This window comes from Rhodnius prolixus, unplaced genomic scaffold (genome assembly GCF_049639745.1).
Source record: "Rhodnius prolixus isolate KJV_2025 unplaced genomic scaffold, Rpr scaffold_23, whole genome shotgun sequence".
Classification (NCBI taxonomy): domain Eukaryota; kingdom Metazoa; phylum Arthropoda; class Insecta; order Hemiptera; family Reduviidae; genus Rhodnius; species Rhodnius prolixus.
Genome location: NW_027411627.1, coordinates 1,850,443 through 1,869,647, shown reverse-complemented (window position 1 = coordinate 1,869,647; position 19,205 = coordinate 1,850,443). Strand labels below are relative to the sequence as shown.

The window sequence follows — 19,205 nt, the reverse complement described above, 5'->3', positions numbered from 1 at the left end:
TCTATAAAGTGAAAATTTTAACATGAAATATCTCGAAAACTACTCAATAGATTTTGTTAATATTTTACTTGTATATGGAGACTACTATTGTCTGTAATCGTGTAAAATATAGTAAAAATCTATCAAGCAGAAAACAAGATATTTAGTGTTAATGTTTGTTTCCGTTTTATAAAGTGAAAATTTTAATTTCAAATGTCTCGAAAACTACTCGATAGATTTTCTTTACATTTTACTTTTATATGGAGACTACTATTGTCTATAATCGTGTAAAATATAGTAAAAATCTATCAAGCAGAAAACGAGATATTTTGTGTTAATGTTTGTTTCCGTTCTATAAAATGAAAATTTTAACATGAAATATCTCGAAAACTACTCGTTAGATTTTCTTTACATTTTACTTTTATATGGAGACTACTATTGTCTATAATCGTGTAAAATATAGTAAAAATCTATCTAGCAGAAAACAAGCTATTTAGTGTTAATGTTTGTTTCCGTTCTATAAAGTGAAAATTTTAACATGATATATCTCGAAAACTACTCAATAGATTATGTTAAAATTTTACCTGTATATGGAGACTACTATTATCTATAATCGTGTAAAATATAGTAAAAATCTATCGAGCAGAAAACGAGATATTTAGTGTTAATGTTTGTTTCCGTTCTATAAAGTGAAAATTTTAACATGAAATATCTCGAAAACTACTCAATAGATTTTGTTAATATTTTACCTGTATATGGAGACTACTATTATCTATAATCGTGTAAAATATAGTAAGAATCTATCGAGCAGAAAACGAGATATTTAGTGTTAATGTTTGTTTCCGTTCTATAAAGTGAAAATTTTAACATGAAATATCTCGAAAACTACTCAATAGATTTTGATTATATGTTACTTGTTTATGGAGACTACTATTGTCTATAATCGTGTAAAATATAGTAAAAATCTATCGAGCAGAAAACGAGATATTTAGTGTTAATGTTTGTTTCCGTTCTATAAAGTGAAAATTTTAACATGAAATATCTCGAAAACTACTCAATAGATTTTGATTATATGTTACTTGTTTATGGAGACTACTATTGTCTATAATCGTATAAAATATAGTAAAAATCTATCGAGCAGAAAACGAGATATTTAGTGTTAAAGATTGTTTCCGTTCTATAAAGTGAAAATTTTAACATGAAATATCTCGAAAACTACTCAATAGATTTTCTTTATATGTTACTTGTTTATGGAGACTACTATTGTCTATAATCGTGTAAAATATAGTAAAAATCTATCTAGCAGAAAACAAGATATTTAGTGTTAATGTTTGTTTCCGTTTTATAAAGTGAAAATTTTAACATGAAATATCTCGAAAACTACTCAATAGATTTTCTTTATATGTTACTTGTTTATGGAGACTACTATTGTCTATAATCGTGTAAAATATAGTAAAAATCTATCTAGCAGAAAACAAGATATTTAGTGTCAATGTTATGTTTATGTTGTGTTGTAAAAGATAAAATAAATATTGTGTTTTGGTTTTTGTTATTTTGTTGTTGTTGAGCTACCATTTTAGTACTACAATTCTCAGGTGTGGGGTTCACAATAAATAAACTATAAATAAAAGACAAACAATTTTTGGTGATAGTGAGGTGAGGTTAAGTGGTTAATTTAAACTGTTTAAAATATTTTTTTTAGTAATAATTAGACATTTGTTTTGTTAGAATAGTTCTTTAGTTTATCTTTAAAAAAAGAAATGAGTAAATTAGGAGATTATCAGGCAATAGCGGCCAACATTAGTAATGCTGCACTTTCAACTATTGTAAGTTTCCATAAATTTATTTTTTCTGAAGAAGGTAATAGGAATAAGAGGAAAAGAATTAAAGAATTTACAGGTTTTAATTTCTTAAAAGATTCTGAGAGCTATAAAGATAAATTTAGTTGGATTAAAGTAAATTTGAAAATAAGTGAACTGTACAAGATTTGTGCTTTACTAAATTTGGAATGTGAAGATGATTTCGATGATATGACTATTACATTATTGGATTGCTTTATCGATTTAGCACTACTAGCGCCTAGAAGTAAGGTGGAAGAAGATTCCGATAGTGAGGCAGAAGGAAAGAGTTATAACGAATATGTTGATGCAGAGGTTATGACCACTAGAAAAGAGAAGGCCAATAAATTTGTAATGTCTTTTCGCGATGTGCAAGATTCCATACGTTCATTTAGCGGCGAAAATGACTATTCCATCGAAGCTTGGGCCTCGGATTTCGAAGAATTATCTGATATAATGGAATGGAGTGACATACAGAAGCTAGTTTTTGCAAAGCGTTCTTTGACAGGTTTAGCAAAATTGTTCGTACAAAGTGAAAAGGGATTGTGTACTTTTAATAAATTAAAAGCTGCTCTGTTGGAGGAGTTTTCTCACCGTATAAGTAGTGCAGATTTGCACCGCCTTCTTAGTGAGAGACGGGCTAAGAAAAATGAAAGTCTGCAACAATATTATTTTACCATGAGAGAAATGGCATCCAGAGGGTCAGTGGAACCGAAGGCGTTAATCCAGTATATTGTAGACGGAATACCAGATGCGGTTAACAATAAAATTACGTTGTATGAGGCCAAAAGTTTAAAGGAACTTAAAGACAAGATAATTATTTATGAAAGCATAAGAGAGAAATTGGAAAATAAACAGAAACCTTCCGCTCTGACTTTCAAAACTGAGGGTAGCAAGGCATCTAAATTTACGCAGAACAACAAGTGCTACAACTGCAATGGCGAGGGTCACCGAGCAGCAGAATGTCCTCGTCCTAGGCGGGAAAGGGGCTCTTGCTACACCTGTGGAGAAAAGGGCCACCTACAAAACAGTTGCCCGAACAGAAAGCGCTCAGCAGGAACATCCGTTGCAGCCTCAACTTCTAAGGTGGTGGGCATTGTGGCAGAAAAACCTCCACTGCCGCCATATTATACTTCTTTGGTGATAGATGGAAGCCGAGTACAGAGTGAAGTAGAAGCTGTTATAGATTCCGGATCATGCATTTCATTAATTAGGAATGACATGGTGGAGTCTGACAGAATTCTAGTCGCCCCATCCAATATTAAGCAGTACGAAGGTATAAATAAGTCCAAATTAAGCATTATAGGTATATTTTGTACAAAAGTATTTTTAAATTCATGTAATATATTTTTAGATATTAATTTTTATGTTGTTAATAATAATGCAATTCCTTGTAGTTGCCTTTTAGGTAGAGACTTCATCTCAAATAAACAAATATGCATAACGTTTTCTGATACCGTTAGTATTGTCGCTAGTAAACATAATTTAGATATTAAAGATGAAAGTTATGACTCGAACGTGCAAGCTTTAATGCTAATAAATAATAACGTAGTAACGAGTGAAAAAGAAATTATTTTGAATCAGAATCTAAGCATAGAGAATAAGCTCTCTGTAGAAAAACTTATTAAAAATTATTTAGGTGCCGATAATACCGCGAATAACAAGTCAGTCATTCATCCAGAGGTAGAAATCGAATTAGTGCCTGGTCACAAACCGTTTAATTTCAGTCCGAGAAGGTTAGCATATACGGAGAAAATTGAACTTCAAAAACTTGATGATCTGTTGTCGAGGGGAATTATTCGTGAGAGCAGATCCCCTTACGCTTCGCCTATTGTACTTGTTCGGAAAAAAACGGGGGAGTTAAGGTTATGCGTTGACTACAGAGAACTAAATAAAGTCACGATTAAAGATAGATTTCCGCTCCCATTAATCGATGACCAATTGGATAGGCTCCAAGGAAAGAAATATTTTTCTAAACTCGATCTTAAGAGTGCGTTTCATCAGATTAGGGTAGCTGAAAAGTCCGTTAAATACACTTCGTTTATCACCCCGCTAGGACAGTACGAGTATTTGCGAATGCCGTTTGGGTGGTGCAATAGCCCAGCAATTTTCGCTAGGTTTATTAATCAAATATTCAAATATCTCATTCTCGATTCAAAAGTGTGCGTTTTTCTCGATGATATTTTGATTGCGACGGAAACAATTGATAACCATTTGACAATTCTTAAAGATGTTTTAGGTTTACTGGCGGATAATAAGCTGGAATTACGTCTGGACAAGTGTGTGTTCCTGATGACCAGTATAAATTACCTTGGGTATTCTGTAGATGCAAATGGGATCTCTCCTTGCAGTGAACATATTGATGCGATATCTAACTATCCAGTTCCACGGAACTCAAAGGAGCTACATAGTTACTTGGGGTTGATTAGTTATTTTAGAAGGTTCGTACCCAATTTTTCAATTTTAGCCTCTCCTTTATATGATCTTATTAAGAAAGGGATCGAATTCAAATTTAATGCAGAACATATAAAATGTTTTAATAATCTTAAAAAACTTCTAGTGACACCTCCTGTTTTGTCTATTTATTCACCCACCGCTGAGACCCAGCTACATTGTGATGCCAGCTCTCTAGGATTTGGGTCGGTACTTATGCAGCGACAAGGTGACGATGGGAAATTTCATCCCGTTGCTTATTTCAGTAAGCGTACTAGTGATGCAGAAAAAAGCTAGAATGTCTGTGTTTGATATATTCTATAAAACGATTTCACATTTATCTTTTTGGAATACCCTTTAAAATTTTTACAGACTGTCAAAGTTTGAAATTGACCTTAGATAAAAAGACATCTGTCCAAGAATAGCTAGATGGGCACTAATGCTGCAAAACTATAATTATCAAATAGTTCATAGGTCTGGGAAGGGTATGGGTCACGTTGATGCCTTAAGCAGATGCCAGAATGTTTTAGTACTGCATGAGAACACGTTGGAGCAAAATTTAGCTTTCCAGCAGTCTCAAGATAAAGCTATTATCAAGATAAGAGATTATTTAGAACACAACGAACATAATAAGTTTGAATTAAATAACGGCTTAGTCTATAGAAAGAAAGATAAAAAGATTTTATTTTTCGTGCCTGAAAGTATGGAGAATAGTGTTATTAAGATTTATCATGATGAAATGGGACATTTCGGTGTTGACAAAGTAATTGAGTTAATAACAAGATCTTACTGGTTCCCACACATGAAAGACAAAATCAAAAATTACGTTAGGAATTGCCTTAAATGTATTGTCTATTCACCCAACTCTGGTAAGCGTGAAGGGGAACTGCATAGTATTGATAAAGGGAATGTTCCATTTAGTCATCTACATATAGATCATTACGGGCCCTTGCAAAAAACATCCGCGGGATTTAAATACATATTCGAAGTAGTTTGCGGGTTTACGAAATTTATCAAACTATACCCTTGCAAAACTACCAATAGTAAGGAAGCGATTAAACATTTAACGAACTACTTTAGACATTATAGTCAACCAATTAAATTAATTTCTGATCGAGGAACTGGCTTTACCTCCAATTTGTTTGAGGAATTCTTAGAGAAGAGGGGGATTCAACATATCCTAATAGCTACTGGTACCCCTAGAGCCAATGGGCAAATAGAGAGATTTAATCGCGATATTACGCCAGTTCTAGCTAAAATTACGCCTGAGCTACATAAATGGGACACTGTTTTAGATCGTGTAGAATTCGCGTTTAATAATACCTTCTGCAGATCTATTAAAAATACTCCTAGTAGATTACTGTTTGGTGTGGATCAACAAGGGGAAATACTAGACGCGTTGAAATTTTACTTAGATGAAAGTGATAAGAATAGAAACTTAGTTGAAATTAGGGACTCCGCTGCTAAAGCAATCGGGGGTACGCAAGCACATAATAAAGAACTCTTTGATGCACGGCATAAAGCACCTAGGAGGTATAAAGAAGGTGACTATGTTATGATAGTTAATACGGACGTAACACCGGGCATTAACAAAAAATTATTACCAAAGTATAGGGGGCCGTACGAGGTCAAGAAAGTGTTACCCAATGATAGGTACGTGATAGCGGACGTGGACGGTTACCAAATTACTGGCATACCGTTTGAAGGAGTCTTTGAATCAGGTAGAATGCGACCATGGCAAGAAAGTTCGAACTCTGGCATGGATTTTGATTTTTTAACTGACAATTAGTTAATCATTTTAATAAAACTTGACACTTATGTGATGATTGCCACAAATTTTATGAGTTGTGAATTAGCATAGACTTCTGCTATGTTCAATATTATGTCATTTTGTGGTTATTGTTTTAATGTATTATTTATGTATCATTTTTAATTAATGTTATTATACTTTAGTTTATGAGTACTGCTCAAGAACAAGTTTGCACCGTTTTTATGATTAAGTTTTAAGATTATTTGTCAACAATAATTTATGATTATCTTTCATTTAAGGCAAAAGAAATGTATTTTCCAATTATCTTCCACTATGTTAGTTAAAGGTTGATTGATCGGGTCGCTCAATCGTCAGGTTGGACGAGATGTAGTAGTAAATAATAATAATGCCATGTGGAGCGCTGGTGTGCGCGCTAGAAAAAGTCAAGTTGGCGTCTTATGTGTCTTATGGCGATTGCTTGCGATCAATGTTATGTTTATGTTGTGTTGTAAAAGATAAAATAAATATTGTGTTTTGGTTTTTGTTATTTTGTTGTTGTTGAGCTACCATTTTAGTACTACAAAAGTGAAAATTTAACTTCAAATGTCTCGAAAACTACTCGATAGATTTTCTTTACATTTTACTTTTATATGGAGACTACTATTGTCTATAATCGTGTAAATTTTAGTAAAAATCTATCGAGCAGAAATCAAGATATTTAGTGTTAATGTTTGTTTCCGTTTTATAAAGTGAAAATTTTAAAATGAAATGTCTCGAAAACTACTCAATAGATTTTCTTTATATTTTACTTTTATATAGAGACTGCTATTGTTTATAATCGTGAAAATATAGCAAAAATCTAATGAGCAGAAAACGAGATATTTAGTGTTAAAGTTTGTTTCCGTTCTATAAAGTGAAAACTTTAACTTCAAATGTCTCGAAAACTACTCGATAGATTTTCTTTACATTTTACTTTTATATGGAGACTACTATTGTCTATAATCGTGTAAATTTTAGTAAAAATCTATCAAGCAGAAAACAAGATATTTAGTGTTAACGTTTGTTTCCGTTCTATAAAGTGAAAATTTTAACATGAAATATCTCGAAAACTACTCAATAGATTTTGATTATATGTTACTTGTTTATGGAGACTACTATTGTCTATAATCGTGTAAAATATAGTAAAAATCTTATGATCAGAAAACGAGATATTTAGTGTTAAAGTTTGTTTCCGTTCTATAAAGTGAAAACTTTAACTTCAAATGTTTCGAAAACTACTCGATAGATTTTCTTTACATTTTACTTTTATATGGAGACTGCTATTGTCTATAATCGTCTAAAATATAGTAAAAATCTATCAAGCAGATAACAAGATATAATGTGTTAAATTTTGTTTCCGTTTTATAAAATGATAATTTTAACTTCAATTATCTCGTTAACTGCTTGATAGATTTGGTTTATATTTTACATGTACATGGAGACTACTATTGTCTATAATCGTGTAAATTTTAATAAAAATCTATCTAGCAGAAAACGAGATATTTAGTGGTAAAGTTTGTTTGCGTTTTATAAAGTGAAAATTTTGAATTGAAATATCTCGAAAACAACTCGATAGATATTCTTTACATTTTACTTTTATATGGAGACTTCTATTGTCTATAATCGTGTAAAATATAGTAAAAATCTATCGAGCAGAAAACGAGATATTTAGTGTTAAAGTTTGTTTCCGTTCTATAAAGTAAAAATTTTAACTTCAAATAACTCGAAAACTACTCGATAGATTTTCTTTATATGTTACTTGTTTATGGAGACTACTATTTTCTATAATCGTCTAAAATATAGTAAAAATCTATCGAGCAGAAAACGAGATATTTAGTGTTAAAGTTTGTTTCCGTTCTATAAAGTGAAAATTTTAACATGTAATAACTCGAAAAATACTCAATAGATTTTCTTTATATTTTACTTTTATATGGAGACTGCTATTGTCTATAATCGTGAAAATATAGCAAAAATCTAATGTGCAGAAAACGAGATATTTAGTGTTAAAGTTTGTTTCCGTTCTATAAAGTGAAAATTTTAACATGAAATATCTCGAAAACTACTCAATAGATTTTCTTTATATGTTACTTGTTTATGGAGACTACTATTGTCTATAATCGTGTAAAATATATTAAAAATCCATCGCGCAGAAAACGAGATATTTAGTGTTAATGTTTGTTTCCGTTCTATAAAGTGATAATTTTAACATGAAATATCTCGAAAACTACTCAATAGATTTTCTTTATATTTTACTTTTATATGGAGACTGCTATTGTCTATAATCGTGAAAATATAGTAAAAATCTAATGAGCAGAAAACGAGATATTTAGTGTTAAAGTTTGTTTCCGTTCTATAAAGTGAAAATTTAACTTCAAATGTCTCGAAAACTACTCGATAGATTTTCTTTACATTTTACTTTTATATGGAGACTACTATTGTCTATAATCGTGTAAATTTTAGTAAAAATCTATCGAGCAGAAATCAAGATATTTAGTGTTAATGTTTGTTTCCGTTTTATAAAGTGAAAATTTTAACATGAAATGTCTCGAAAACTACTCAATAGATTTTCTTTATATTTTACTTTTATATGGAGACTGCTATTGTTTATAATCGTGAAAATATAGCAAAAATCTAATGAGCAGAAAACGAGATATTTAGTGTTAAAGTTGGTTTCCGTTTTATAAAGTAAAAAATTTGAATTGAAATATCTCGAAAACTACTCGATAGAGATATAAAACCTCTATATCTGCGTTCGTATTGTTCAAAATTCTATGATCTCTTTACCAAATTGTAGAGAAAAGTTAGTTCTATAACTTATGTAAGTGGGAATGTTTTAGTAATAATTGTTAATGAGAAATGGAAGGTTAAATTTTGGAGGTTTTCAAATATTTCAAATTTGAAACCTCCTATATTGTTCAGCATTCAATGATCTCTCTTCCAAATTGAACATTTTATACTCTTGCTATTAATTCTATATTACACACCCCTCCCAATGATCTTTCTAATTACAACAATTAAGTAACAACAATTAATTCGCCTACTAGTATCGATTCACTTATTAACATGCCAAGTATCGATCTTCCGTTTCAGTATTAGGACAAGTATTTCATATTTATAACCTTATGGATTTGTCCAACTGTGTTTTCTACAAGAAGGGACTGAGGTTCAGTACTCAATTAACAGTGGCAAGTGATGTAAGGGAAGAGAAGTGATTATACAAATTAAGAATTTTTATAAGGGACAGGAATGAATTTTGATTCCTCTTTTATTGGTTTAAAACCACACGAGACAATCGCTTCAGGTATCCCACAGTTAGATGCTGTTCTAGGTTAGTTGAATACACTTTTGTTTATAAATAAAATCTGATGTCTGTCTGACTGTCTTTTACTAAATTTTCGACTTGTAGGAAACGTATAAATAATACTTCTACGAATTAAGAAGGCATTTTGGAAAATCTCTGAAAAATCCATTGAGTTATTCGGTACTTACTCTAGTTTGGAAATTGTCTATTAACTCGGAATTAATCAGGTCACTTAACCGCCTTTTATCGCATAAAAAATAGAATTGTACTTTTTATTGAATTATATATATTTTTTTATTTTATTACTTTATAGGAAGGAATAGACGCTCCTAAATTCTTATTAGGAATAAATTTTTCAAGAATAAATTCTTATTATTCTTGAAAAATTTATTCCTAGTGCAAACGAGAATGGAATATAAAAGCCATTATTAGATATTCCGGAACCATTAAATAACTCATACAGTATAGTGGTTATGACCTTTTTTTTGTGATCAACTGGATTCGAATATTCTTAATGCTTCAGACTCTGAAAAACTGTCTTGATGTTCTGTGAGACAGGATCCAGGTAAAAATGTTACAAGAAGAAATGAAACTAAAAAAAGTAAAAACAAAAAATAAAAGGGCATCTCGTAATCAATTTTTCTAATTGGCTGATAGTTCACTTATTATATAAACGTTTTTGGTTAAACCAAAAGTAATAATAATAAAAAAAAGGTTTTGTTTATTCTGTGTTTTGTTCTCTATTATTTTATACATGAATTAGCTTTAATAAATCAGAATCAACGTATCATCTTTCTGTATAGGAGGTGGAATGCTCATAGGCTCGCTAATACTGTTAAGTAAGTAAAAGTAAATAAATTCATATTCATTATTTTGATTTGTATACCTAATTTTAATATATATATACTTAATTTACAGGCGAAGATGAATTAGGTACTTATTCAGATATGTTGCTTAAAGTATTCTTGGCTCAAGGCATTGTAAGGGAAGATGAAGTACTGCTAGCTAGCTGCGACACATCCCCACGATCATTTGTAAATATCGCTCAGATAGGTATATATATTTATACCTATGTATATGCCTATACCTATATATATTTATTTATTTATATATAAAGGTTCTTAACCCCTAGTCATTATGCCCAAATATATATTGATTTATTTCCTAAATTTAGCTATAAATTACAAACTGTAATAAATCTTGAAAGGAATCAGGCTTTGAAACATAAAAGAAAGATAACCTCTCTTGTTCTAAAAAATATGTTCACACAATGGAAAGGGCTTTTCTGATTTAACTCAATTTTGTGATAGATGAGAAAACTGCCACAAAAAACAAGGAAAGAAGTGAGCATCACCAGACAAGTCCCCACTGGTCCCTTACAGATAGCCTGGCGGTATGAAAATAGTCCTGCAACATCCACTTTAGACGGAACAAAATCTAGTAGTGATAGCTTTTCTTTCAGAGGTACCATACCAGAAGAGATAGTACAATCTTCAGTGCCACATTACTGGTCGTCTAAAGGTAATAAATTCTAATTAAATTAAATCCTATCATGTAAGGAAATATTTTAAACAAGTGCTATTCTTATAAGCGAAAGTTAATTTGCTTAGTTTCAAATAGGGTACAATAGAAAATTTTGAAAGACCAAGTCTAACAGATCAGGGAAGTTTATTTGTAAGATTCCAAGTTTTACTAGTTAATACCTAATTCCGATATAAAGGTGATCTGTTAGTGGGTTCAAAGGTTTGTTAAGGCTTATTCACATTTTTATCTTTTTCAACAGAGCAATTGTGTGTGAAATTGAATTTGGAGTAAATACAAATTATATGAATTTTTGTTTAAGTACTTGTTTAAAATATTTCCTAACATTTTGTCAAATATTTCAGAGAGATCAGAATTAAATGTTTAAAGTTCAATTTGAAACCTTTGACTTCCGTATTTTAAGACAGCCTACATTAAAAATTAACTACTAGTTCATCTAAAAGAGTTTTCAATGAATTAAACAACTTGATAAACTAACATTGTTGTGTGCTCGTGAACACGTTTTCTTGCAAAACAAACTTGATTTCTCATTCGAAGATAAAAGGAATCCTGGAAAATGATATACCATTAGGAAGCCTATTAGTCAAGGAAACTTTGATAAAAAGTGCCAGCACCTAGGTCTGATAATGATCACATAAAGGCCTAATGAGTTTTCTTAAACATTTCGATTACTTTTATTTTTCCAGTATCCGGAAGAAGATTGAGGCTGTTGGGAGAATGTTTTATGCTTCGAAATGGTATCAATTTTTAGAAAATTTATCTGTCTTTCTAACCGTATTATCAGATTCGAATTCGGACTAAAACTTTCTGAGTAATAACACTTTTATCGCAAAAAAGTAATGTTTTTAGAGAAAAAATATTGTGACATCATTCAAGAACAGTGGAAAATATGAAGTTGGCCAATTCGTCATTGAACTCCACTTTAGATGTACTACACACAGTAGGCCTATGGACATTACTTACTGGTTCACCCTGTATGATTGAGAGGACTTGAAGTAAACTGAAAAAATAAAAATAAATAAAACTTATCTCGATAAGTAAATAGTGGTTCTCGTTTAAATTTTTGTCTTATTCAAAATCTGAGATCATTGACACTAGGGCTTTTTTTCACTACACTCCGGCTTCCGGCCAGATTTCTCTCGTTAGAGAAAATATAGTCCAACATCAGACCGTGAGCTGTAAGAAGTACTATTTTCTATTAGCTGGATTTAAACAGGGAGCTCTGCTTGGGAATCCAGTAAGCTGATTGAGCTTAACCCGCCGCCGCTCTCTTTTTCTTATTGTATTTTTTTTTCTTTTAATTTAAGGCGCGAAAACAACTGAGGTCACTCCGCCCGGATCTTTTTCTAGCATTGCCGGTCTCCGAACATTGTTCTTTCTATACAGACAACACTATCCATCACTGGACCGTCAGCTGTAGGAAGCTTTTAAGAGGAAAAGTAAAGACCAGTAGTTGGATTCGATCCGGAATCTCCACGTTCGAATCCAGTATACGCTGACCACTGATTAATCCCTTCCCTTATTTATTGTTTGCATTTTGGGTGTCGTATGTAATTAGAAATTAAAGAAGACAACCATAAAATCATACATATAAGCAAGTTTTTCTTGAAAATTTAAGCATTGAGTAAAACATTTAAGTGAGGGCATTATTTTGATCTAATGAAATGAAAATTTTCCTATTAGGGTTTTTTTTTTTATTTTTTTTTATGATAAATAAAAATTGTGAGTGATAGAAATGAATTAGCTTTTTTTTTGGATTTTGCACATTCGTGAATAAGATACGTTGTTTTCTAATGAAATTTAGCTTTTCTCTTTTAGAAAATCCTGAAACCTATGTGCATTTGCTGGATTTTATTTATAAAAAATTAATTTGTGGCCAAAATTTAAACTATCAAACACCAAAGAAGCAGAGTAAAGCCGTATTACGCATTGGTATACATCGCTTGGGATCATTATTTTGGAAACAGCCTCAAAGGCAACTACCTCGATTTTTGTACAGTTTACGTGGAATGTTGCATCACTCTCGTTCTGTTGCTGTTGTTACATTTCCAAAACATTTGATTCAGGTAAGCACCTTTAATATTTAATCGGTGGCGGCAGCTAGTACTAATTTCTGAATTGATTTTAACGTTTATTTCAGGATTCCGAAATAATTTCTCGATGCGAACAACTGTGTGATTCTATTATTGAATTAGAATCTTTTGGAACTGATAATAATCCGTTATTTAAGGAGTTGGATGGATATATCAGGTTTAACAAGATGTGCACTTTGAATTCACTTTGCCCTCTAATGAAAGATCCCGATGATTGGGCCTTCAGATTGAGTGTTAAGAAACTATTGATTGAGGTATTGTCTTTCTATTCTAGGCCTGTTAGTTTAATTTACATAAGTCTGAATTATCTCAATTCCATGATGGCGAAAATCCAAGAGGTAATGGAAATTGTTGTTTCATTATTGAGATAGATATGTATAAAACATGGATGATAATCCCGTAACACGCATTTGATTAAACGTTCAACTGTACCGACATCATCATTTATTATTAAGTAACTAAAGTCCATTTCGTCAAGTTCACTTTTTGTAACGCTATAACATTTAACAATACTAGGTCTTATGATGCTATGTAAGTAATTTCTTATGATCAGAATATAAAAAAGAGTTTTACTTAATTATCTCTGATGAAATTTTTATGATGGAAATATTTCCATTGGCTAGTATGAGAAAGTAATAATCCACGGAAAGGATGGCCGTTGAATGAAGACACGTTCTTTAAGAAAAAGGTTGTGATGCTATGAATAAAGAAAAAGGCCGCCAATTTTCTGACAATCTTACCATCTTTTAGCGAGAGAAAATTAAATAATAATAAAATGTATTAATTTTTTTCTATTTTGGAGCACTCCATTTCCATTAAAACTCATTCAATAAATTTGAATGAATTGGATGAAATCGTAAGAAACAAAAAGGCGAGTTTACATAATTTAGAACACACACAAAAAATAAAATACTTTATTTCAACATTTAGTAGTTGTTTTCGTTCTTGCTGTGAGAGTGATTACTTCATGTAGCACATCGGGCTTTGATGAAGTGGGGTTTTGAACTTCAATTTGGCAATGTTTTCCAATGATTCATTAACCTTATAATAGATCTTGCTTAAGGATATAGGACATACTATAGTTATTAACTAATAACTTACTTAGTCCCCACCTCATCTACCTTGAGGTGTAGAGGTATAACTAATAACTTGTAGTAATAATTTTTAATTTTATTAATTTATATTTTGATAATCATTCTACGTATTTAAAATATGTGGTACCTAGTGGCTAGGGCGAAAGCTGGCAATTAAAACATATTCATTTAAAATTATTAATAAAACTGGAAATTATCTAGCTACCCCTTAAGTCTAGAACCTTTAATTGAGATTATCTAATTAAATTTTATTAAATAATTAGTAAAGTATTTTAATAATTTCTTTAATTGTAAAGTTTTATAATCAAATAATTTGTAAAACGATAATTGCCTATCCTAAAAATATGCATGTCTTTATCTATTTTATATTAAAATACATGTACATAATATTATAATAAATAATAAATAAATGGGCAAAAGATCTGGGGATAAATTACAATAATTAAAAAATATAAATATTAATGCATGCAATTCAATATAAATATTAATGTTGTTAATATTATTAAATGCAATTGTTTAATGAGGTCAATTGAGAGTCAAAAGTTTTCGAACTCCCTTTAAAGCAAGAAAACATTTTTTAGTAATCTGTTGGATCTCCTTTATTTCTTAACACAGCTAATAAGCGATGTTTCAAGGATCCAACTAAATTCTTTGTAATGACGGGAGAAATATTCCACTACTCACCTAAAAGTTCTCTTAAGCTTTGTTGTTTTTATTCTTGTTTTTAACATTTATTTTTTAAATGTTCCTTCCAATATGTTTTCTAAGATTTAAGTCTAGCGACTGGGGTGGTTTTTGGATCTGTCTGGTGCATTATATAGCAGCCATTCCTGTCATCCTTGCCATGTGCTTAGGACCGTTATCCTGCTGAAAGCAAGCCCTTGGTACGAGTCCCTTCAGTACCAAGTTTTATAGCTCTGATCTTTAAATTTCTTTCCAAAAGATAAAAGTACAGACACTGATCGATTATCCCATTAGTTTACTTACTCCATCTTGCGCCATCATCCCCACATTAGCGCATCCCATTCCATCCCATACTTTACAGGTGGCATTGTTTTCTCTTTTGTGTTCCTCTCGTTTCCTCCATACTTTTTTTATCTTATACATTAAACTTGCTTTCACCCGAGGAGATTACAGTTTCCCAGAAACTGTGGGGTTTATTCTCATATTCCCTTGCGAATTTCAGGTGTTTTCCTTCATTCTTCTTACTCGTGAAAGGCTTTTTCGAGAAACGGGACCGTCTAATCTTAGTCTTTTTAAAGTATTGTGAACTACTTGGGAGTCTTGATTTAGCACACCTGCTGTTTTGGTATCATATTTTTATGGTATACGAGTAACTCGTATTACATCCAACACAGCTTTTTTGGGATATGATATTATTTTTGAGGGAGGCCAAAACGATGCCTATTAGCTATAGTTTTAAGCTCGCGATATCCTACTTTTATGAATGAAGCGTGGACGCAGATTTGTTAAATATTTTCCAATTTCATAACCTGATCCCAATCAGTTCCCAAACTTCTATAATGAACTCTATAAACTGACTTGAGTTCTTTATTTCTCATAAGAGATTATTTATTAGCGGAAAATAGAAAAACAAACAATTGTTTACATAATTTGGACTGGCAATATTTACATACGGAGTATTAATGCTGAAATGAAAAGAAACTTTGGTTGAGGGAAACTCAAAAAAGTCCTAAAAAAAAAAACTTTCAAAGTTTACGTTTTGATGTTTTCTTGGTTGTTTTTAACTTGATTGTGAATTAAACTTAATACAAATGCAGGCAGAAAAATAAATATTCGTGTTGAATTTGTGCTGTGTTGTAGAAACTGAGATTACCACCAGAAGATGCTAAGTCTACCCAGAGAGAAAAGCAAACCAAGACAGTTTGCTATCAAACAAAGAACATGGACTTTTGATTCTACTTCTTGAAAAGCTGGAATGATATCATTGTAAATTTATCGTAATAAATAAATCTTTTACATTACGATTCCTTATTTGTATATTATTGTAATACCATCAATTTTATCGAAGGGTGCACTTAAAAACTTGTAACTTTAATAGGAATAAAATGGACTGCTATAAACTATTATTTAAAGTGAATGAAACATTGAAGTCGCCATCTTGTTATTTACTATATGTTTATTATAGCCTATGAGAATAATAACTATGATGAAGCCAAAAATGACCTATATTGAAGAAATAAAAGTTCCTTTTCTACGTATGTGTAGCAAAATATCTTTCATATATGTGCTACAAGAGATTTTACAAATCAGATACGAGTATACATAGCTTCGATCTTAATGGCAACACAAATGTTGATTAATATTAATTGGTCAATTAATACAAATACTCCTTATTTTTTGCTATTTTCCCTTCAGTAGGTTTTGTTGAATTGTAAGAATATGCAAATTTCATTCAGAAATACTTAGTTAAAATAGTTTTGAACAGTCAAAATTTTATGGTTTCTCTCGTCATTGTAGTGTAAAATATGTATGTATATTTACATTTTTAAATATGGCAGAATTTTCATAGAAAAAGTGGGTTTTTTTAATAAATTAATGCACCGAACTGGTAGTAGAGCTATGAAGAATTGTAATAGTAGAAGAGACTTACATCAGAACGCTCAAGTTTTGATTATTTAAATGAAATAGTTTTATAGATACCTTCATATTTACGAACAACTACTGTCTTCTCAGTAAAGGGGAATTTCATCTGATACTGCTAAGAGAGAATACCTTTTGAAGTAGACTTTGAAAAATCAAAATTTGATCTTTTGCAACTTGGCTGAATTAAATGGAGTTTTCACAATGCTGTCTTAATAGAATTTCTATAAAAACGGAACCGTAATCGAAAATATATCGAATGGGGGGGAAAAAATTAAAGGTATTAAAGTACTTTTCTCGCATATAATGGGGACATTATAATTAACTTGTGACATAATTAATATTTGATATCTAATTTAAATAGTCATCAAGAGGAATATATATAAATTTTACGATATTTTTGCATGGGAAATCCCAGTGAGATGATGTTTCACCAGAAGAAAGACTTCTTTTCAGAGGGAATGCAATGTGATGGATATCTACTTTCCATCGTAATTAATTAAAGTAATCCAGGAAAGTCCCACTTGGTAGCCGAATTGCACCAAACTAGTTTTAGGCATATTGATGAGGGAAACAGAAGAATAGAATATGAGAAGAAGGAACGGAATAAAGGATGCTAGCGTGAGAAATCCCTTGAATGTAGGTAGTTATTATCAAGTATTAGTTGAGGACGTTCTTATGTTTTAAATAGTAGACTGAGAGTTTTTTTTTTAAGGTTGCTAAGTTTCGGATGGTTTTTTGGTTGGAGGTGCTAATGGAAGAGTTAATGCTTAGATATATGTTAGTATGTAAGAGAACATTCCTTTTGGAAGGTTCGTGATTTTGTTGTTTTTTAAAAAAGGCGTTTATGTGTTGTATTTATTGAATCAATTTGAAGTTTGATTGAACTGTATTTTAAAAGTAAAATACGGCAGTGATTTGTTATTAAAATAAAAACCTTCGTTATCCCCTTCGCTATGATTAATTATAGAAAATGACCAATACATAAAAACGCCACGTTTTCGTACTCAGGAGATCTTAAAAAGATATTTCCATTAAAAACTCTATTTGAAATGTTGGACAAGGCAGAAAGAGTTTGGGGAAATAATTGAGCATGAGGGTGTGAGTGGATGAAATTACAAGGAGCAGTAGCTAGTGGCGCCGACTGTGGCCGCGCTGGTAAACAACTAGAGACGACCAGACGCAACTCTGTGCCGCCGTCAACATCTCAACATAGATACATTACCCCTCACATAGTCACTCACATTAGCAACCAAACAATCCTCAAACATCTTATCACCTTGCATAATGGTCCTAATTAGCCTACGACCTAATCCGCAGAGTAGATAAACAGTCAGAAGGTGGCATTCTAATCCTCGGCCTGAACAATTTTCTCTTCTAATACATTATGTTTGGTTTATCATAATACTTTCTCTAACTACTAAGTGTAGTGTGTAGAGTTTAAATTTGGATTTATGTAAAGAAAATGCTCAGAATGGAGGCAGAAAAGAAAATGTTAGCGAAATTGCTAACAAAAGAGTGGACTGCGGTCTAATTCATAAATTAATTTAAATAATTAAACTAAAAAACATAAAATTGAAAATTGAAGGATAATCCAAAAGTTCTCTTCAACTGTCATTAGGGATATGCACACAAAAATATCCCAATCCTAACGAAAATTGGCAAATAAATGTTAGATCGTACTTAGCTAATCGGGATAGTCTTGATGTTCGGTTTATAGAGAGTGAACTGAGCTTGAATTAAACATGGATAAAACCGAATCTGAATTTAGAGTTACAAAGGTGGCAAAGATGGTAAGGAGGAACTTTAATTTTGAGTTTCTATCATCTTTCCAGAAACTTGGTATCACTACTCTAAAAATTTGTCTCACTCTGCATGTTCATACCAATAACATTGTACTTTATACCCTATAACTTAACAAGTTTTCTTACACTATGCATCTAAGGTAGCATTTACGGTACCATTCCTCCATAATTCTAGCAATTTTCTTATAACCAAGCGTAATTACCCGAAATACTTTCCACTTTTATCCGAAACGTTTTCTTAAGAAAATTGTTTTAGTGGAGTTCTTGGAGGATATTAACTCGTAAGCTTTCTTTAAAATATTCTCCAGAGCTAGTTACTATTCCGCCGTCTACACAATTTCAAGTTATATTGAAATTTTTGCTTATTCTAAATGTTAAGAAAATCTGTAAACCAAATACGCATCATTCAGAATAAACTTTTGAAGGATTAGAATTTTCTGAAGAATAGCTTTATCGATTATTTCTAAAGTTATGGCTCCCTTTTAAACATTTATTACTTTTATTATAACTATAAATCTTATCCCGATTTTGATAAAATTTGGTAAAATGATGAGGTTTAGTCTCTCCTGCATAACATTAAATTGCTGTCTTACTCTTACACCTACTAACGGGAAGTAATGTAATCGTTTCAAATTATTGACGCATGAACCGATTTTAAAGAATGAAGTGTCACTTGATTCAAAATTGTATGTAGATTTGCATTTTAGTGGTCTCCACACTGCGCATC

The 19,205-nt window shown here is 31.3% G+C and overlaps 1 protein-coding gene across 6 annotated transcripts; it reads left to right on the top strand.

Moving 5' to 3' along the window:
* Positions 1-1,408: 1,408 nt before the first annotated feature.
* Positions 1,409-16,060, top strand: Elp4 (Elongator complex protein 4). Of its 6 annotated transcripts, XM_074139191.1 has the most exons (9): positions 9,047-9,367; positions 9,446-9,567; positions 9,654-9,905; positions 10,144-10,179; positions 10,259-10,374; positions 10,651-10,861; positions 12,701-12,948; positions 13,023-13,229; positions 15,894-16,060. In XM_074139191.1, exons 4-9 carry the CDS (start codon positions 10,152-10,154, stop codon positions 15,984-15,986), a joined length of 903 nt encoding a protein of 300 aa, XP_073995292.1. In that variant the 5' UTR covers positions 9,047-9,367; positions 9,446-9,567; positions 9,654-9,905; positions 10,144-10,151; the 3' UTR covers positions 15,987-16,060. The 6 variants fall into 6 exon arrangements, 3 of the variants coding, with proteins under 3 accessions (XP_073995292.1, XP_073995291.1, XP_073995290.1); XM_074139190.1 differs by lacking the exon at positions 9,654-9,905 and having other exon boundaries at positions 9,048-9,367; XM_074139189.1 differs by lacking the exons at positions 9,446-9,567; positions 9,654-9,905 and having other exon boundaries at positions 9,058-9,367.
* Positions 16,061-19,205: the final 3,145 nt, after the last annotated feature.